At 45.7% G+C, this 22699-nt stretch overlaps 1 protein-coding gene across 2 annotated transcripts in view; it reads left to right on the top strand.

The window, feature by feature from the left end:
* ATP9B (ATPase phospholipid transporting 9B (putative)) overlaps positions 1–15401 on the top strand; it is a 3609114-nt gene extending 3593713 nt beyond the window's left edge. For both annotated transcript variants that reach the window (XM_069620656.1, XM_069620655.1), the window contains one exon: positions 13301–15401. In XM_069620656.1, the coding sequence (XP_069476757.1) occupies positions 13301–13437 (137 nt within the window). In that variant the 3' untranslated portion in view covers positions 13438–15401. The remainder of the gene's footprint in view (positions 1–13300) is intronic.
* The last annotated feature ends 7298 nt before the right edge of the window (positions 15402–22699 follow it).

Below are 22699 nucleotides of genomic sequence, written 5' to 3'. Positions count from 1 at the left end.
TATGGACGCAGACAGGAGCTATATTTCAGCTATTGTCATGTTGGACCTTACAGTAGCCTCTGAAAATCAGCGACTACAATATGTGTGTGGCCCCCCTCCAGACCTGGTCCTGGTCCTGATCTGAGGACCTGCTGTTAAATGGCTCTCCTCGGCAGGTAAGCATTCATTCATTTGTCTTAGCAGTGTGCTCGTCCCTTATGAGGCTCTGCGCAGGTCAGACCTCCTCCTGTTGCTGTTCATTGTCTGCCAGGCCACTGGAGGTGGAGGCTGCAGTGTCATTAGTCTGCACCTCTCTTTTCTCAAGACCCAAGGCCAATTGGAAACAACGACATAGTTTGACAGAAAATGCCACTTCAATTGAAGGAAATTGACTTAAAGTTAAACCGTAGTCAGAACCATTTATTGTGCTTTCAGAAAAAAACTCCAAAACCAGGCCAGGAGGGTTGTGAGTTAGCACTTTTTAATAATACTCGTCCTATCCCTGGTACACAAGTATTGGAGCTTGAGGTACAATTCGACCACAACTGTTAAAGGCATGCACAGTTTGCAGCAGTGTTTAAGGCTGGGTGTTTTTACCTCAGGACTGTTGGGGGGGTGGCGGGAGAGGGAGGGGAATGCTATTGACAATCATCAGAAATCTGTATGAAGATGATGCAATCATCATCATCCGCCCAGCTGAAAAAGGAGGTGCCCTGGTTATTACGAATACAGAGGAATATGAAACAGGCTGCTCCAGACAGCTGAGCGACTTAAGCATATACAACACTCTACCCAGTGATCGAACCAACGAGATTGCATTCAATTTGAAATCAATCTTAGAAATGGCAGAAGGTAATGAAGGGATCACTGAGAAAACTAGACGATCCTTACACAAAATTACCTGAAAACTCTGCACTTTTATCTTTTACCAAAGATACATAAATCATTGACTCAACCGCCTGGACTACCAATTGTGGCAGCAACCAACAGTATACTTCAACCTCTCTGCATATATATTGACATTATATTGCAACCAATGATTCAGAAGTATCCATCTTACATTAAGGACACAACAGACTTTCTCAACAGACTCAACAATATACAGCTCAATGAAGAAGAATTTCTAGTCACTATTGATGTTAATGGCTTGTACACATCTATTCCACATTCCCTAGGCCAACAGGCAGTGGAGTGGCTTCTACTATAAGAAGATGAAGTGGGATCTTCCAAGGAATGGGTTATGGTGCTTTTGGATCTTATCTCGCAAAACGCGTACTTCCGACCCAACAACACATATTATTTACAAACGAGTGAAACAGCTATGGGTACCTCTATGGCGCCAGCATATGCGAATGCATTCATGCTTAAATTTGAAAAGGGTCATGTCATCAAACATCCCATTTGGCACTGATTCATCAAATACTTGGGAAGATACATCTACAACATTTTTATGGCATGGAGTGATTCAAGAGAAACATGGATGCATTTCTCATTTACCTGAATATGATAGACAAGAGAATACAGTCGACACATGAGATCGGCAACCTTCACATCCATTTCTTGGATGTCCATATCACCCCCAGTGCACCCATCTTTGATATGCTATGGCATTTATAACGCGCCTATACACAAGTGTTACAAGGCGCCACGAGGCAAGAGAGGGGGAACAGAGGGAAGACAAAGACAATGATCTTACTATGCCAAGTGACATTGAGATTGCGCATGTGCAGGAAATGACACAATTGTGTACCACAAACCAACAGACCGAAATAACCTTCTGCACAGGACATGTTTTCACCCTCCGGCAACCATTAGAAGTTTGCCATACAGCCAAATATTACGGATCGGACGAATAATCAATGGAGAGACAATGTATGAGCACGAAAAGAACAAAATGATGACTAAGTTCAAGGAGAGAGGTTACAAGGAAGACAGACTGGCATTGGCTGCCAACAAAGCAGCAACCAAAGAACTACTGTCCTTCCTGTCTCCTACTAAGACTACCACCAAATCTGGCAACTCAATGGTATTTGTCAGCAAGTACAGCACACAGACAAACCGATCTTCACATTCCAACGCAGCAGTCATCTGAGAGATCTCCTTGTTAAGACACACCCCAAGGAAACCACAAAGATAATGACCAACGAGAAAGGGACTTTTCCATGTATGTCATGTGGGAATTGCAATAGTATCATCAAAGGCAATTCGGTCACACATCCCAGGACAGGAGAAAAGATTGCCATCAGAAATACTTAACATGCACTTCGCAAGGAGTGATAAACTCAATCAAATGTCCTTGCAGGCTTCTCTACATAAGCCAAACCAGCAGAAAAGCCAGACTTGGATGGAATGAACATACGTCCAACATCAGAACAAAAAAACAACAATCACTAGTTGCGAAACATTTTGAGCAAGCAAGGCATCAATTGTCAAAAATTAGATTCCAGATCCTGGAGGTCGTTAAGTCCACTCATCTGAGAATAAACCTCACCAAAAACTGGAACAAAGGGAAGCATATTGGATAGAAAAACTGGACAGTTTCTCCCAATGACTTGAATGAGGAACTAGATTTGCACTGTTTTCTGTGATCTGAAGTATAACACGGCTTGTCCTCTCCAGTAGTGACACTTACCGACTGTGTAAATATAGGCCTTGCTATACTGTACAGTGATTCTCACATCATTCTCTACAATTTTTACAGCTTTTTCTTCCACTATTCAAACATATGCACACATTTTGTTGATACGCCAATACAGTTTTTCCAGCTACACTACCCTTGAATTACTACGATACTTCTGCCCTTTGATCACGTATAATGTGTTAAGAATCGGTTTGTGTGTGACCCACACCGTCTTTCCATTCCCATGTATCTGTCTAAACCACATGGAAAGATTACCATTGACCTTACGTCCTGCTATCACTATACCGACCCAGTCGTCATAGTTGTGCCCATCATATTACAAGGCAGAACTGCATATGCAGTAATTGTCACTGCGGCCAAGCAGTTCTCACATACACATTCAGGGCACTTTACATTAATTAGAGCCTCTGTCCGACATCCGGATACTTATGCATATTGTTTAACAGAGATGTCCACATACTGTATATCTTATATGCACAACATGCATTTCACTCCTTTCGATGCACGCTCCTTCCTGCACAGCCTATCATTAGAATGGCTTCTTTACCCAGTTGCAATGTTTACAAGTTGCTTAGGGAACCTCACGCCTGCTAAACCCATATAACTCTAAACGTCATTACACACCATTGCGTGGTATCCCTTGGAAAAATTCCATATACAACCTAGGCGGCCTGCGGCCGCATTCTCTCTGAGACACCAGGCAGCCTGTTCAACACTAAATGAGGCGCGTTTATCCGTGACTACAGTAAGCAGAGCTCCAACCTTCCAGTGTTACATATTTGGCCAGCACCATTTTGGCCCCAGGCCAATGGAATGTCCTGGAGGTTTATGGGGACAATCAATGACTGGCCAAAAAGCAGAAATTGAAAACATGCTGTGATGAATCTGACGTGATCATCCCAAAAACCCTGGCCTGGAACCCTTCTTATGTGGCCGGGGAAAGGCAGCCGCTACCTGCTCCTGACCCTGGGGGGGGAATTATGCTGGAGGATCACATGGGAGGCAGAATGGGAGAACCCTTCTGAACAATTTCCCTAATGACAATACTTTTTTAATAGCCTATTGTGAAATTGAGGATTCTGATGTTAAAACAACTAGGAACATAATTCTCCTTGTATTCAGACGAAGAAGAGGGGTCCAGAGTTACCAAAGAGTAATGTGCAGTCTAGTTGTTGTAATGACCCACACCTGATCGGGACCTTTAAACATTAAAGGCCCTTCAGTGCGGGCCAAAGGGAAGCAGCAGGAAGAAGCAGAGGCGTGGCGCCGTGTGGAGAGTCTGGTGGAGGTCGGGATCCCTGGTGTATGCAGAGGACACGCAGAGGAAAGCGGTATTGAGGCCGGCAACCCGGAGGGGGAGAGAAGTTCCCTGCACCCTGATCCAGTGTAAGATTCTCACTGGTGAGTGCGCAGGGTTGTGAGGGGTTTATTGACAGACAGCGCGAGCAACGGCAAGCTGGCGGGAGCTGTCAAGCGTTGCAGGAGTCCCGACTAACAAAGAAGAATACCAAACTTTTGAATGCAAACTGGGCAAAACTCAGGAGAATATTGTAGCCCACATTGCCAAAGCCAAATTGGGAAATATCCAATAAGGGAATATTATAACCTGCATTACCCAAGCCAACCAAGGACAATATTAAACCAAAGGAGATACAACTTTCCTGAAGAGGGACATCTAAAAGGTGGACAGTAACACATCTATTGCCAAAGCCTAAGAAAGCTGAGCGTGACACCAAGGCAATTTGAATTTGACGGTCCTATAACAAGATACCTTGAGGGAGGAAGTTGTAAACCACATTACCCGCAGCTAGGAGGTTGTGTAAAAGAAAATCAAATACAGCAGGAGAGAAACCCTCCTTATAACAAGGAATAAGGGGGGAGAGAAGTGTAACCTGCAGTGCTTATGGCAAACAGATCACTGTGAGAACTATTTTCCTTGTGTGCAGTATGTTGGAGAAAGATGCTGTGTGCCAATTGTGTTAACAAGCCTTACCACAGAGTACAAGTTATAGTAGTAGGAGTTTTATCCTGGCAGGAGAGTAAACCAGGAAAGGGACAAATAGTGGTTAGTTCTGGCAGACGAGTGGACCAGGAAGACGGTAACTTGAAGTACTGCGAATGTGGTAGAAGGTTGTGGGGCAAAGAAGTGGCAAATCCATTACAGTGTTTGACCAGCTGTTGTATAACCATCCTGACTAAAATGTTGTTTCTAAAGAGGGAATAAGACGTGATAAAGATTGATCTTCAAAGCACCTTTACCTTGACGTCTGACTTGCTCTGTGATGAGAAAGTCTTTTGGTTTACCTAGCAGAAGGTTGTATGCAGGTGTGAAAAAAACCTTTTGAACTAAGACAGTCACTTTACCAAGTGAAGGATATATTGAATGAAAAGAACTTTAATTTCTACCTGGAGTCAAACTTGGTTACTGCAAATAACTTTTGTGAAACTGAACTTTGGTTTGGAAAATCCTGTCTTGATCCAGGGGACAGGGATCCAACCCTGGTCACAAGGATTCCTGACTATAACTTTTGTGTTTGAATTTTTATGTTATTTTGTGAAGTTTAAACTGCCTCATAATTCCTGTATGAATTCGTTGCATGTATTCGTGTAAGTGACAGATGTGTCTTGATAGTAGGTCATTGTCCTTTAGCCTTAGTTGGTTAGATAGGAAACTCCTTGTTAGGCTAGGGAAAGATTGGCAATTCTCTCACCCCTTTTTATTTAATAAAATGGCAAATTTTGCAAAACCTATACCTGTGTCTGTCTCGCATTTCTGACTCCTCACAATGCCTCTACAACAGACACTGTGCAAGGTGCTGAGACAGTACCGGACATCACATGAATCAACATGAGCGACGACCGCTGAACTCATGATGGCTTGGACTCTCAAGACAAGTTTACTAGTTGTACCATGCCTACAAATGTGAGCGATGAAGAAATCGGAGAGAGGGATAACAAAATAATGGTGGCTACGAAGGGTTATACATATCGATTTAGGGTGCATCTCCGAAAGACTTTGATATCAGAGATGAAGTGCTTGTGCAGAAAAGACAGTCAAGGAAGACAGATCCCAGATACATGTCTGACCCCGCTACCATCGTGGTGCAGAAGGGATCCATGGTCACAGTGGCTCTCGAGAACAAGGAAGTCATGAGAAATTCGTCGTATTTCTGCCCATTCAGAAGACCATGCGAAGAAGGGATGGTACGTGAAGCAGAATAGAAGAAGCAGAAGAAAGACACATCTGAAGAAGATGGGCTAAGTGTGACTCCTAATTCACAGATACCTTTGGTACAATTGATGAGTGATCTGTCGACCTTGCCAATGGGTGGAAGATATTGTTTTGTACAAGGATGGTTTTCAAGCTCTTGTATTTTGGCAGATAGATTTCCTCTCATCTTTTTTGTTTCTTCATCGCCGTTTGTTATTGTGGAAATGTTCCATTAGTTCTTGATGACGTAGTTGGGCTTCAGTTTTGTTCAAAATTGAAAGATCATTCACAGCATTTTTTAATGCAACCAGAGTTGTATCATTAATTTCTAAATCTTTAGTACTCTCCAGTAAGTGGCCTGTGTGAGAATGTACCTCTGAGCGAATTTCTTCGTCTTTCATCTTGCTCGCGCAGAAAATAATTAAGTATTGTATTTAACGTTGTCCTTAAAGTATAGTCTTTATGTAACAATGCATCATGTCGACATTCCTAATTTTTTGGAGTAGAAGCACCAATATTTTTATTTATAATCAAATGTGACAAGCCAGAGACAGAGGGTATCTGCTCATCATTAGGGTAAATGATTTGTACTTTTTTAAATGTTTTATCACACACCAGTGATTTAAATATTGTTTGGTTAAACGGTGGTAAGTGTCTGTCTCTGGTAGATGGATCATGAAATTCAGGTGCACGAGCATCCATACCTTATATAGTGCTTCGTAAATTGTAACCTGTCATAACGTCTTCTATAAGTCTCTTTTGTGTTGTTTAATATAACAGAAAAAGGAGCAGGAGAAAAAGAAAAGCTGCAGCCGTTGCTTAGTTTCTTTGGCAAAACCAACACCCGTTATGTCCCTGTTAATAGCAAAGCGCTGGCAGTTCCTGCCCAAATTTGACAAGAAGTAGCAGCTCTTGTCAAGATGCAGCTCGGAGACAGGTCAAAGACACAGACGTCATCAGCCCCCGTTCCGAGGTGCTGGAAGTATAGGTTCCAACTCACAGAAAAAAGATTCCAGGCAGAACAGACCAAGGGCCAATGTTCACGGTCTGCGCTCGCAAATGCCAGCTGCAAAAACTCCAAGAAATCCCCCGTTGTTTAAAGGAAACGGGTCAAAGACACAAGCGTCCGCAGTCCCTGCTCCGAGGTGCAGGAAGTATAGGTTCCGATTTCTGGATGTAAAATGACAGACAAAACAAACCAAAGGCCAACGCTTGCGTTCTCCGCTCATAAACACCAGTCGTAGAAACTCCAAGAAGTCCCCCGTTGCTTAGAGGAGACAGGTCAAAGACGATAACGTTCACAGTTCCCGCTCAAAGACACCATAGAAATGGAGGCTGATTACCGCAAGTTGTCCTATGCGCTGGGTAAGTCGAGAGGTGGCTGGATGAAATCAGATCGCACGCAGGTCCCGCTCGAGATTTTCCTAAAAATATATTTGCCGAATATAAGAATCAAATGCTGTTTATGCTTCTTTTAAACTCACCAATGAGAGCGCAGCAAGTTACTAAACGAATACGAGTAAAAGGCTAACATTGTTTCCCAAATAATGAAAGGATTAAGTCCGGTAAATGTAAATTAACTAGTGTTGTGGCCTTGAAGGACGACAGGACGCTGTAGTGAATCTACTCTACTTTATTAAATAACAACTGGTGTGGACTGGTATATGTCCAAGTTCTCATCAAGCACGTACTTACAGTTCAGTTAAGTTCAGGACTTCCCCAGTTGAGTCACTGAGGGAAGTGGGTGTACTAGGGTGGCATGTTGTAAGCTTCTAGGGCCCCCAGGTAACCTCCTGTGGCTGTGGTGTTACACCCTAGAAGCTGGGCTGTACGGCTGCTGGAAGTTCTTGCCTTCTCGGCTCCTCATCAGGAGCAGCGCTGTGGTGCGATCGCTTCATCTGGCGGGCTGCCAGCTCTCAAGAGGGAAACGTTTTCCCGCGGAGCGTGGGCTCGTGAGATCTCGTTAAGTGCGATCTCGCGAGAACACCCTCCCGCGATCGAGTGATATCCCCACACACCTCCTTTGCTGGGAAAAAGGATGCATGGTCATTCCATGACAAAGTCTGCAAACTTGCTGGGTTTTCTTCTCTCTCTCTGAGGTCTGCTTAGATCTGTATATGGGGCAGGATTGCTGGAGTGCCCTTGAGAAGATGCGGGTGATTCAAGTTCTTCTTCCCTTGCTCTTCGCTGTGACTCCTGGGTGTAGTTGGAGAGTCGGGGCTTGAGAAATCGTTGCCCTGGTGTAGCTCCAAGACACCTCTTTCTGAGCGGCGAGGGTTTTCGAATGTCCCTTGGCGGTCTTGATCTTCTCTGGTGTCCCAGTGTGGTTGTTCCACGTCTTCCCTCCTGCGGTACATGGCCACCCTCTCCAGATTCCATTTCCTTCCGTCGCTGGTGCAGATGTGGTTTGACCCTCTCTCCATGACTTCTATGGGACTGCTGTACTTGGAGCCGGTCTCATTGTCTTTGTGAGGAAGGCGTATTTTCACCAGGTCACCTCTGTTAATTGCTGTGTGTCGAGCGGCTCAACGCAAGTCCCCTTGGGCCTTCATGGCTTCTTTGTTGCGCCGCATGCGAAACGCTACGTCGTCCATGTTCACGTCTTGGTCAGCCCTCACTTGATGGAGCCAGGGTGGTACCAGTGAGGATGCGGCCCTTCTCCCCCTCAGCAGATGGAATGGGGAGAAGCCAGTGACGGCGTTGGGGGTGAGGCGGTGTGCCGCTACTGCTTCCTTGGCCGTCTTGTACGGGTCAGAGCCCGAGGCATGAGCCAGTTGTAGTGCCCCTTTGATGAAGCGGTTTGCTCGCTCAACCAGGCCATTGGCCTGTGGGTGGTACAGGCTTGCTCTCCGTTGTCGAATGTAGTTGAGCTTGAGAAACTTCTCCATTTCTCGGGAGACTAACTGGACTCCGTTGTCTGTGACGAGTTCTTCTGGTAGACCTTCCCGCTGGAATACGGCGGTGAGTGTTTCAATGACTGTGCTTGTGGTGATGTCTGACGTGAAGTCAGCTTCTACCCATTTGGAGAAGTAATCAACCATGACTATCCCATATCTGTGCTCTGGGGGCATGTTGTCCAGGGGCCCAATGAAATCCAAACCTAGTTTTCGCCACACCCCTTTGGGCACTTCGGTGGGCAGCATGGGGGCTTGCCTCACGGTTAGGCGCTTGTCACTGTTGGTGCACTCGTGGCACCTTTCGACCATTTGTCTTATGTCCTGGTCCATGCCTGGCCACCAGTAGGCGTCGCGTATCCTGCGTCTGGTCATGTTGCACCCCAGGTGGCCTGAATGTGCCCTGCACATTATCACTTTGCCAATGCCGCTGGGCGGGATGATTTGATCGCCTCTGAAAATGAGACCGTTCATGGTGGAGATTTCCTCGTTCACTTTCCAGTAGGGATGGAGGCCTTCGGGCATCGCTCTCTCGTTGGGCCATCCCTCGCGAACCCAGGTGCTGACGTGCCGTAGGGCCTCGTCCTGTTCGAACTCCTCCCGCCAGTGGCGCTCACTCAGGTTCATGTATTCGCCGTTCCTCAAGTCACTAATGGAGGCTACAACACACTCATCCTCCAGGAACGTGGTGTCGGGGGCTCTTTGGCTCAGGAGTCTGGACATGCAGTCCGCTTGTGCATTTTTCCACCCCGCAATGTGTGCTATTTCGTATGTGTATTCTTGAAGCTTTGCGGCGATCCTGGCCAGCCTCGGGGTGGCCCTCTTGGTGCCGCCCGGGCTCAACATGTGGATGAGGGGTTTGTGGTCGGTGACCAGCTTGAATCTCGTCCCCCATACGTACGATCTGAAGTAGTCGACGGCCCATGCACATGCCAACATTTCCTTCTCGACAGTGGAGTAATTCTTCTCCGATGCGGATAACGCTTTGGATGCAAACGCCACAATGTTCTCAGCGTCTCCCTTCTTCTGGGTCAGGGTGGCCCCCAGGCCATATGCGTTGGCATCTATGGTAATGCAGGTGTCCCATTCAGGGTTGTATGGTTTCAGGCACGGCGCGTGTAGGATTCTCTGTTTGATTTCCCGGAACGCCTCGTTCTGTTCCGGACCCCACGAGTAGGCTGCCCCCTTCTTCAGAAGCTCCCTCATGGGAGACATGGTCTCGGAGAATCTGGGGACGAATTTGGCATAGTACTCCGCTAGGCCCAGGAATGAGCTTAGCTCCTCTTTGAACACCGGAGCCGGGGCTTCTGTTATGGCCTGCATGAGGTCCTTCTTGGGACTAACGCCGTCACTTGAAATGCAGTACCCAAGGTATTCTACCTTGTTCACTCCGAAGACGCACTTTTCATGGCGTAGGTGAATGCCCTCCTCTTGAAGCCTGCTCAAGACAGCCTTCAGTGCCTTGTCATGGGTCTCGTTGTCTGTGGCATACACAAGGATATCATCTTGAAAGAAGGAAACATTTGTGAGTCCCTTGAGTAAGGAGTTCATCATTCTCTGAAATGCGGATGCCGCCGATGACAATCCGAATGGCATGCGGGTAAATTGAAAGGTGCCGAAGGGCGTGATGAACGCTGTAAGGGGGCGAGAGGCTTTGTGCAGGGGAATCTGGTGATAGGCATCACGCATGTCCAGCTTAGTGAAGATTGCCGCCTCTTTCATCCTGAGGACGATCTCATTGATACTGGGGAGTGGAAAGCTATCTGTGATCACCTCTAGATTTAGGCTTCTTAAATCGATGCAGATCCTAAGGTCGTTGCTGGATTTCTTTTTGATCAAAACTACTGGACTCAACCACTGTGAGGATTCCACGGTCTTGATGGTTCCTTCTTCGACCATCTTCCGAAGGTGGGCCTCCAATGCGGGTCTCGCTGTGGCAGGAACTGCCCTGACTTTGTGTTTCACCGGTATGGCGTTGGGTTTTAGGCGAATCCTGTGGACATAGTTTCTCACCTTCCCTGGGTTCTCGGAGAACAGGTCCGGGAACATCTCCTTGAAGTTCAGCGCTGCTCCTGAGGAGACCATGAGAACCTGTTCCGGAGTGCTGGGATCCAGTTTCATGCTGAGTTTGTGTTGATCGTCCCATCCCAGTACAGCTGGGCCTTTGGGTGAAAAATACACTTTGGTGGTGGTGGACCTCCCTTTGAATTCGATCCGGGCTTTGATGTAGCCTAAAAGGTCGACAGTGGCACCACCGAACACCGTCGGCTTTTGCCTGGTCATTCTGATCTCTACTTGCGCTCGACCCATCATCTCCTTGTACGTGTTGATGGGGAGGATTGTGAGGTCGGATCCCGAGTCTGCCATGACGCGCGTTTCCATTCTGTCAACTTTAATGGTGCAGTGGAGCTTTTCCCTCCTGGCCTGGGGAGCGTTGACCATGACCACCATGGGTCTGTCCTGCTGGTCGTCATCGTCGCTTGAAACGCAGTCACCATCGACACGGGAAACCGTCTTCTCCCGCCACGTGCATGCCTGAGCCACGTGGCTGATGCGTCCGCACTTAGAGCACTCCTTATTCCTGGCGGGGCAGTCGCGATCATTCGCCATGTGCTTGGTGCTGGCGCATCTATAGCATTTGGGTGCCGCCTTTTGCCTGGGACCTTTGTCTCTGGGGCCGTCGCTGGACTGCTTGTCTCTGCGCCCTCTCCATTGTAGCGCCGCAAGTTCAGGCGCAGGCAGGTGACTTCCCGCCTCTTTGCGTCTGCTGGAGGTTTCCTCCTAAACCCTAGCATTTTGGATGGCCTTGTCAAGGGTGACCTCCTTTTCTTGTATGAACTTGTCCTGCACTTTCCTAGAGTTGGTGTGAACGACGAGCATTTCGCAGATGACCTGTTCTGCGTTTTCGCCAAAGGCGCAAAGAGAGGCCAGCTCCCTCATCCTGGTGATGTAGTCGTCCACGGGTTCACTCCCTTCTTGTTTGCGGGTGTAGAACCTCAGTCTGTGCAGTACAACGTTCTCCTTATTGGTGAACCTCTTCACAATGCGACGGGTCGCTTCCTTGTAGACGTCGTCGTCCTCATCGGCCGCAGGTATCTCCTTCAACCCAGCAAAAATGCGCTGTCCTTCAACCCCCAACGCATTTAACAGCATCGCCTTCTTCCTCACGGGGGCATACCGCGTGCCGCCTATCGCTTCCAGATAGGTGGAGAACAGGGGCTCCCACTGCATCCATGGAATTGCTGGTGTCCCCGGTGACGGGAGAAAGGTAGGGGGCGGCGTGGTGCCTTGCATGGTGAGGCCGTGGGGTCTTTGGTATCCTCGTCGCCAATTATGTTGTGGCCTTGAAGGACGACAGTACGCTGTAGTGAATCTGCTCTACTTTATTAAATAACAACTGGTGTGGACTGGTATATGTCCAAGTTCTCATCAAGCACGTACTTACAGTTCAGTTAAGTTCAGGACTTCCCCAGTTGAGTCACTGAGGGAAGTGGGTGCACTAGGGTGGCACACTGTAAGCTTCTAGGGCCCCCAGGTAACCACCTGTGGCTGTGGTGTTACACCCTAGAAGCTGGGCTGTACGGCTGCTGGAAGTTCTGGCCTTCTCGGCTCCTCATCAGGAGCAGCGCTGTGGTGCGACCGCTTCATCTGGCGGGCTGCCAGCTCTCAAGCGGGAAACGTTTTCCCGTGGAGCGTGGGCTCGCGAGATCTCGTTAAGTGCGATCTCGCGAGAACACGCTCCCGCGATCGAGTGATATCCCCACAACTAGTCTTGTTGATGTCGATTATGGAAGTTCAAAAATGAAGTTTGAGCAACATGAGGGAAAAGGTTGTTGATTTGTAAGTCCAATAAGTTTCTCACGTGGGTAAGTATTCTTATGTTAAAGTGAAACTGAATTTAAATTCTATATGGCGATGGGTAAAATAACAGTGTGAGAGTCTTACCAGCGCCTTAAAGGATCAGTCAAAGAGTCCCTTTCTACGAGTGTTCCAACGCTGGTCTCCAGCTCCTCAGGCCCAAATGACCCAAAGACCACAAAACTCTGCCTCCGACTCCGCGGCAGCTCCGCGGCGGGAGGAGGGTTTTGAATGCTCTGAATGCTCTTCACAGTGGAGGTAGAAAGAGGACTGGCAGCAGGCAGCAATAGACGGTTCCAGAGGGGAAAGCAGGTAACCGGTACAAGATGCAAGACTCCGCCTCCGATTCCGCCGGGTGGAAGATATATAGAAATTAATAGATAAGAGGGTGGGAAATGCTGTGTCCCCAGAGGAACACTGTATCTGAAAATGAGAGTTTGAGAGTGAGGTCGGAGGAGAAAGGGAAGTGACGTGAGGAGGAAGAGGAAGGGCAGTTGGTGTTGGAAATAAAGAGATAAAGTTGTCATCTACGTTGTCTCCTGTGTCGTTCTTACCTCAGTTCCATTTTTCTTTGTGACTATTATCACTTTGGTTAGTTGGTGGTAAAAACAGAGCACGTGTAGCTAGCAGGATGAATTGACGTTGAACACTGTACTCATTGCATGGTGTGGTATTAACAAACTGGTGTTAATTATTTTTTTAATGTTTTTCTCATAGACGTTGCCTTTATCACAACTTTGACCTTCCTGTGGAAAGTGTCCGCCATCACTGTCGTAAGCTGTCTTCCACTCTACATTGTCAAGTACTTGACGCGCAAGTTTTCTCCTCCAAGTTATTCCAAGCTTACCTCCTAGGACTTCCTGCTTCCTTGGGGATTTCCGCGCATGCCACGCCAGCTGGGATACAGCTTTAACTCCCCTGATGTGCTCCAGTACCTACAATTGAAGTCTGAAGTCAAGGGCAGTAAACCGAGCACAAGAAGAGGAGGATCCAGCTGATATGATGACGCTCCAGAGGACTTGCTATGGCTGGCAAGAGTTTAGAGAACACTCTTTTTAAGCAAACGAATGCTCCTTCTCTTTATTTGACTTCTTATGCTCTGTTTTATTTCTTTCGAACTGCACCATACATGAAGGAAACCTATACTTGATTTGATTTTCTTTCTATGCACCAGAATCCTTTGATCCCCATTGGAGGGTTTTGGCGATTGTACCTTTGGACGTCATAAGTAAAGATAAGAAACATGCAATCGAGCGCCTGTCAATTGCTAGCGTGGTTTTCCATGTTGCCTCTTGGGCACCTTTACTCTAACACCAAATGGAATCTAATCTAGGCGCTGCCCAGTCCGTGCTCTCTCTACGCCGCCACTTGTACGCACTCCTCTGCATGACATATGCAGGTGTTTCAATTCTGTACAGATGTTTCCACATAGCACAGTGTTAGCGCAGGAGCTCGTCTTCTCGCCCCACATGCGATTTGCAGTTCATATCTACTCATTATCGAACTTTCGTAATATTGGTGGCAGTTCCAGGGAGGAATATAAAACCTCTAAGGCCTCTATATTTCTGTGCGTCATTATTCTATAGCCACTGAGGTGCACATCGCCGAAAAGACCCAGACACTCCTTTTCAGTTCTTAAATATTTAATTTGTGAAAGTTTCTTGTCACAGTTAAACAAATGTACCCAATTGTTGGCACAATATTATAGTGCACGCTGGTCTTTTAAAGTAATTTTCTCCCTCAGGGAGTCAGTTATCTCAGGCCTCACGATGGCCATGATGTTCAGTAAGGCTCCGGAAACCTATTTTTGACACATAAGCAAACGTATAGAAAAGGCTTATTTGAATTTTGTTTCAAAACCTGGTGAAACCTAAAGTAAAAGCTGGATGAAATGTTTTTTGCAACACTGAGTCCATATGTGAGGGAGTCCACAACACATGGAGGGGGGACAGGGGTAATGCTGCGTGTGTGCTTGCTGGCTCCTTTCCACCACTTATGTTGTCTAGGATAATGTCAATTAAATACATGGGTCCTATAATTGGTGACTGCCTTTCCATTGCTGTGTGATCTGTTTACGTTGGTTTCTCAGGTTAAATTGACAATGCATTCTCAATGTCACAGTAAGCAAAATCCTCCATCTTCCAAAGCTTTTCGAATTTCGTGGGCCAGGTATTTTAGCTTTGTCGACTGCCACCCGTGCAAGCGGAACATATGTATGACTAATTGCTCTATTACAATACTACCTTACTACAATCAAAACGGTGTATTGCAATCTTTATGCACTGTATTGTGATCCAGGGTATTGTTTTCCAATTCTTATGTTGTGTATATTTATTTCAGGGAAAGCATTTGGGCGATTGGACCACTGTAAAGAAAGCGGGAAGCTTGTAGTTTATTCTGTTATGAAACATAGATTTGTATATTTTTAAGAATGTTTTTGAACCGTTTTTGAAAGGAACCGTTTGTGTTCTTTTTTAATAACTATGTATACAATTATAAGGCATTCATGGATTGACATTTTAACTTTTTGACCAAAACGCACCGCCTGTGGGTGCTTTGCACTTGGTCAGTGAGTGCAGCCATTTCCCAACGTATAAAGTATAACTAGCATCCACTATGGGACAGCACAGTACATATTGCCAAGCAGAATCCCCTTTCTAATGTCAGCCAATATTCTCTTATCTGTGCAAATGCCTAACCGTTTTCCGTGGAGCTCTCTGGTCCACCATTTAATTTATTCGGCAATGCTTTTTCGATGATTTTTCTTTTAAATAACATGACTTCTTGTTATCAGAGCAATAAAGCCTAATTTCTACAATTATTGTTGTTCGTTGCTTTTTAAATGAAAGCCTTGTCAGCACTTCATCCTACGAAACCACTACAATGAAACTAAGATATGCACACATGTATTGGGCCCACAAGATGTCGCTGTTTCACTATACTAAGAAAATAGGTTTTTAGCGATGGTTGGGCAATTTTGAGCAGTGTTAAAATGTGTGCGTGCTCGAGAGCATATTAAGACTACAGATTTGGTTGTGAATGATTGAACAGTTTACACGAATTAAATGTTTCCCTTTCTTCCTACATCCGAAACCAGTTTATTGAACATTTCGCTATGAGTTCCTAATCATTTTAGCATAGTTGCCTTGTATCCGGACACATTTTTTCTATCTCGGCACGATAATAACATTTATTAGCGCAAACACTACTTACAAACGTGCTGGCTTACTCAAGAAATAAAGGGCTACTTTAGGATTGATGTTAATTTAACAAACATAATTGCCCAGTTTTTGTAACGCAGTTAAATATCAATCCGGGGTGGACCATGTCCGGTGCTTTAGGTGGCATGGAAACACGAGCCAGGCCTTGTCAAGTGGGCATGGCCTAATGGTCGAGGGTCGTCTGGAGCCCATTAGGCCACGCCCCCATAACGAGCCTTATGGGCTGCAAGCGAACCCCACCAGGCTGCCCTTTGCAGCGATCATCACCCTCGGAGAGTGCGGATCACTGCATCTCTGAACTAAAGGGATGCCTAGTGGCAGTCAACACCACCCCATGTCTTTCTTAATGGTGGCGGCGACCCATGCCAGCCATCCGTGACAATCCCTGCATATCTTTTATAAAGGGATGCATGGTGGGGGACAGAGCCACATGTTTTCAACCTTAATGGTGGTGGTGCCCCTCGCCAGGCATTCCTTTAACTAAGAGATTCAGTGGTCCCCTTTGGGTGCATCTCTTAGTTAAAGGGATGCCTTGGCGGGGGGCGGACCAACCATTAAGGATGAAAAGGCGAGGCCACTAGAATCCAAGGCATTTTTTCCTAAAGCTTGAGACTCCCGAAAACTACCAAGACCATAAGTGTTTCGATAAAAGGCCTTGGCTTCCAGTCGCCACACCTTTTCTTCCATAATGCTGGCCCACAGGTAGCTCCTGGTGAAAGGGATGCCTGGCAGGTGCTGGCACCACCATTGGGTAGAAAACACCTGTTTTTCTAAAGCCTGAAGCTCTCACACATAAGCGAGAGCTTCATGCTTTCGAAAAAAAAGCAATGGCCTCTAGCTGGGACTGCCAGGGGACATCAGGGAGCCTCAGCATGGCCCCGTCTCGCAACCATTTTGATTCCGGATTCAACAGATCACAACTCGGTAGCCTGCAAATGCCACACAAAAGATGATCAAAAGCTGTGTGGTGAGGAAATAAACTGTGCTGCAGCAGCCCCAGAGTAATGAAACGTCTGAGAGAGATCAGGAGAAGATATTTTTTAATTTGTTCACCAGAAACACCTACAAGATGGATAGCACCAAACAAATTATTACAGTTTGACTCCTAGGGCCGCCAGATGATGTGAGGGTGGGGGACATTTCAAAATTATGTTTGCACCTGCGAGCTGCTTACCGCTGGGAAAACCTGTCTGCACATGTTAACAAAGAAAATGCATTGATGTCGTATAGTTCGTTTTCAAATATAAAAGGGTCATGGAAAATGGTAAATAGGTTTACACAATCAATATAATATATGGACTGATGAGAATTAATTCCATGCGACATAAACGGGACTTCTTTTTCAGGAAAGAAGCTGTGTGGTCCATAGGTCATATTAGTACGCGGCGAGGGAGATGTGGCGGCCTCCCAGCCAACGAGGAGGCTCAGAACGGGGTCTTTGCCACACTATTTTAAAACACTTTTTAATGGCTGCCATTGAAAGGGAGAAGGGACTACGTTTTCGGGCATACTGTCGACACCCTGGAGAAACCGGTAAGAATTATGAAGACCATGCCAGTCATACCTCTTTTGTTGATTGTTCATCACAAACCAAAAAAAGGTATGCAGTGGCAGGTGTGGGCCGGCAGCCATTTGGGCGTGTGGCAGCCCCAAAACAAACGAGCATTGGCAAAGCCAATAGTTTTGGCTATTTTGTCTGCAATTCTTTTTTCGGCATTGTACAATTGATTGTTCAGCTTGTTTTTTAAACATGTGTTTTGAAATATAAAAATGTTTCATTTTTTACATTTGTAATAGAAATCTAGATAGTAATTGTGAGCACTCATACTGAAGAGCTATGCACAACACAAACAGACTAGTCACTCCAACACCAATAATTCATCTTCCATCATTTTGGGATAAGATTCTTCATGAAACAAACTACCCTTCAAATGTGCCCCTGAAGCTGACTGCAGTGATATTTTTGAAAAAGCGGCTAGCAGGGAGCAGAGCAAATGAGAGTTTGACTTAACTTTAAGCAAGGGTTTGCAACTTTGGGGACTGCCGATGTTTTGGACTACAACTCCCCCCTGCCACAGAAATCTGTGGCAAAGGATCATGGGAGCTGTAGTCTGAAGATCTGGAGAGCAGCAGGTTGCAGACCACAGAATTGGGGCATGTGTGTATAACTAGCATGCAAGCCCCCAGGGTTGTGACATCAGCAAAGAAACAAAAAAACACCCTCTGCTAATCCCAATCCATGCTACAGAGAGCGCAGAGACAGCTGAGATGAGATCCCATGTGTGTCCGCACCAGCCTCAAGGAGCACCACAAGGATCAGCACACAACCCACTGGGATGCCCTCACTGCAATTTGCCACAGTACAAATCTTGCGCAACCTGTACACAGAGTATTCTATGGGGCACGCGCCACACTGAGCGCTGCTTGAGCGCATACCAGGACAACTACAGCTCTTTAAGTTAGACCAGTGTTTCAGTTTTGGGTGTCCCTCATAACATCTGTAACAGGGTGAGAGCAACAAATGAAAGGTTTTCAATATTGAAATTCTGACCCAACTCAGTTTATATGAGCTGACTTTGTGGGCTTGACTGTGAAGTGTTATGTTATTTAGTAACAAAAATAGGCAGCTATGATTATAAGTAGAGACACACTGACCTGGAGCTCTCAGTCACATTCCGTCTGTCAACTGTGTAGTGGACTTGTTATTTCATGGGAAGTAGAGAACATAAATGACAGCGACAATTACCCAACTACTAACAAATAACAACCAAGCCCATCTTCAGATCTGACATTTTATGTAACCTATTTATTTTCTACGGTATTTGGGGATGATGTTGAAAGAAAAATACAGAGTTGGTGTAATGTTGAATTGGTTGTAAAGAACAAGCACAAGCCATAATCATAAAATAACTTTTATTCTACATCAGTTTTTTTAGTATGGGACTGGTCCGTTCCTGCCATGCGAGCTGCCTCATGACGTGGGTGATTCGGGCGCTCTAGGAACGTAGGAACGGCGCGTGGCAGAGAGGGAGACAGCGGTTGAAGCGACGGAGATAGATCGGCCTGGCGGGGCTCGTTATAGACTCTTACCTATTCCCCTTTGCTTCCCCAACCATCATTAAATACCCGTTCCTGCACCACGTTGCCTCAGAGCCTTTGTTACAAGTGGTGACGAGGAATATATTCAAATTCCGAGCCCAGCGTACCGCACAGTGCCTCACCGCATTTTCCGCAGCTGTCCGGATGACGGATCTTGAAGATTGAAGGTGAGGTGACAGTAACCCTCTGCTGCCTTCCACTGCCTCGCATCGAGCGCGCATAAACAAACCCTAAAATGTTTTTATAAAAATGGACAGCAGCAATCAGCCTATTACGGCACATTATTGGTAAGAACGAGATCTCGCAAGATTTTGTCACTGCCATTTTGAGGACAGGCAACTATGAAGACATGACACGGTTTTCATATGCGTGCCACCATTTCAAGGTAAGGCACCCCTATAAAAACACAAAAGGAGGCTTAGCGCTTGATTTTTAAACACAAATTTCGGCAGAACTGATCCTAATTTCTTCTTATAAACTTCTTCAAATGTCATTTCTACTATAAACAAATCAAACTCCACATTTAGATTCTTACACCAACAGTCTCACCAAGAGAAATCTGTTCCAATGCAGACAATCACTGGCGTTACTCACCTGACCATGGCATTCAGCAGCATACCCCCACCTGCTTTCTTTCTACCCGAAATAGGAGAACCGGCCATACCATGGAAGAGATGGATAAAGCCCTTGCAGCACTATGCCAGTGTAATTTGTGGCGCAAACTGCAGCGTTGAGGAGGAAATCTCTTCTGCTACATTGTCTAGGCTCTGCTGGGCAAGAGACGTTCGAGGACTTACCTGATCTCCTGTAGAATGAAGATGATGGTCTTAATGAAGATTAGAGAACTGTTAAAAAAGATTAGTAAACATTATGGAAAGACACTCTGCACAGTATTGGAACCCTATACATTTGGGAAAATAACACAAGAAGGAGATAGTGTGGAGCAATATATCACTAGTTCAAGGAAATTAGCCAGAACGTGCAATTTCAACAACCAACTAGATGAATGGTTGAGGGATCAATTTATGCTGGAGTGCAACAGTGCCAAGGTTAGAGAAAAATTGTGGTCAGAAGATGATCCTCCATTGGACACAGTTTTGAGAGTTGCAAAAGAAGTAGAGCACACAGAGAAATGTGTCAAAGTTTTGGAAGATAGAATGAAAGATATGGACATAAAGACAGAGGTCACACCACAACCGATAAACATGCCCACAATGAGTGATGCAATTACTTCAGTCAATGATAACGCTGTCAGGGAGAGGGCAGCAGACAAAATACAAAGACCTGCATGGAGAAATGACACGAGGCGCACGGAAAAGAAGCAGTTCTAGGAGGAAAAGCCCTGGTAGTTGTTTCAGGTGTGACAGTGGGCAGACAATCCAGATTGTCCTGCTTTGAAAATTATCTGCCGCATATGCAAAAGAAAGCGTCATCACTCAAGATGTTGCAAGACCAAGAGGACGTCCACTAATTGGATCAGGAGTGACCACAGTGATGAAGAGGGCGAAGAATGTATATCAATGGTAGTGGACGAAGATAAAGAGGAGATGGATAGCCCAAAAGCTTCAATATTTGTAGACGACGCGCTGGTGTCCATAATGATTGATTCGGGCGCCAAATATACACTACTACCTCAAAGCGAATAGAGAAAATGTAAACACAAATTTCTCAATGAAGTTGATATTAACCCCAAGGCTTGTGGGGAGTAAGAATCAAATTAATTGGATGGTTTTGGGGCACTCTGAGTTTCAAAAACAGAGAGGCTAGAGGAAAAGTCTATTTAACGAAAAAGGGGAATATCCAGTAATTAATCTGGACACATCAAAGAAAGCTTTTGACCCCAATGCGGAAGAAACAGTACTGTCTGTAGGAAGTGTCAACATTGAAGAGAAGTTAGTGGATGACATTTTTTCGTGATGAAATAGGCTGCCTATGCAGTTTTGTACACAGGTTTAAAATGAAAAAAGACCACAAACCTGTAGTGCAGAAACTGCGCAGTATTCCTTTGTCGATGAGAGATGAAGTAAAATTAGAATTAAAGAAATTGGAAGGTCAAGGTATTATTGACAGCGTGGATGCAGCTAAATAGGCGTTGCATCTGGTGGTCCTGAGGAATAAAACTGGGAAACTCAGGATCTGTGTTGACATGAGGGAACTCAACAAGTGTATAATTCCGGAAAGGCACCCACTTCCCAATATACAGGAAATTATATCCACCACCTGTCCAGTGAGATTCTTTTCGACTCTGGCCCTCGCATCTGCGTAACATCAGGTTAAGTTACATGAAGAATTCAAATGTTTGACAGCCTTCATTACACCGGAAGGATTATTCCAGTACCGAACAATGCCATTTGGTTTGGTTTCCTCTGCTTCAGTATTTCAAAATATCATGCACAAGCTATTCAATGGAGATGAAGGAATCCTGTGCTTTCAAGATGACATATTGGTTCACGCTGATAGTTTGAAACTTCACAATGAAAGACTAAACAATGTTTTCAAGAAATTGCATTCTGCAGGCATGACTCTAAGTAGAGAAAAGTGCAAGATCAATAGACAAGAAATAGAATATCTAGGACACATTTCTTCTGAAGGTATACGCCCCAAAAGGTAACTTGCTGATGCTATTGAAAACATGCTCAGACCAGTCTCTCGTGAGGATATTCGAACATTCCTAGGGATGGTAGAGTACTACTCAAAATGAATCCGTGATTTTGCGAAACACACTGCATCTTTGCATGAGCTTACCAAAGCTAAGGGCATTTTCGTTTAGAGCAAAGCATGTGGAGAAGAGTTTGAATCCATCAAAAGAGCACTGGTGAAAGTTCTTGCACTGCAAAATATTAGGAGCAACAGGAAGACGGTTATAACGAAGGATGCCAGCAATGTAGTTCTGGGCGCAGTAGTTAGACAAAGGAGGATGGTAAAGACTTTCTCAAAGCATTTGCTTCAAGGTTACAGGGGCAGAGAACTCTTATGCCACTATCAAAAAGGAAGCTGTTGCCATCAAATGGGCTGCAGACAAGTTCAAGAATTTTATCTGGGGCATGAATTTTGATTTTCGAACCGATCACAAACCTTTGGTAGAAATAATGTCAAAGGGGTTAGACAAAGAATCAGGTTGCATCAGAAGATGGGTGTCCCAACTGCAAGAATATATTTGCACAGTGAAATATCGACCTGGTGTAAAACATTTCACAGCTGACTGTCCAGACTCACAACTATAACAGAACTAAATGATGAAGAAAAGGACTCAGAAGAGGTTTTGGCCATAGCTTCTGTCCCTGTGCCACAAAGGGAATGGGAGGAAGCCATGAAAAAGGACATTAGTCTAAGCAGACTCAGACAAGAATTGGAAGAGGATAGACCTCGAAGGTAGAGCCGTTTTGAAGAATTGGGTCTTTTACCGTACTGGAATATTATAGATGATCTGTGTGTTCAAGGGGAGATGTTAATGCATGGTGACAAAATCATCCCTCCATGTAATGTTCATCAACGACTCATAAACTGTCATGATGCCCGCTCCCGGGGAGCCGGTTCAAGCCCTGCGTCCCCGAAAGCAGACATCCAGTCCCCAAGGAAGGACCCAGCAACCCCATATAGGGGCCCTTTGGACAGTGTCCTGGCGCCTGTGGCGCCAGGCTCATAAAAGACATCAGTCCTGGCGCCATAGGCGCCAGGCTCATTATGGGAGTGCTTGGGTGCACTTACCTGATGCAGACCATGCTGCAGGATCCCGGCCTCCTTGAGGCCTGAAAGGAACTACTTTACCTGTGGGACTAATTTAACATCCGGGCGT

This window comes from Ambystoma mexicanum, chromosome 5q (assembly GCF_040938575.1).
Source record: "Ambystoma mexicanum isolate Mex_15411 chromosome 5q, UKY_AmexF1_1, whole genome shotgun sequence".
In the NCBI taxonomy this organism is placed as follows: domain Eukaryota; kingdom Metazoa; phylum Chordata; class Amphibia; order Caudata; family Ambystomatidae; genus Ambystoma; species Ambystoma mexicanum.
This window is presented reverse-complemented; position numbering and strand designations above follow the sequence as displayed.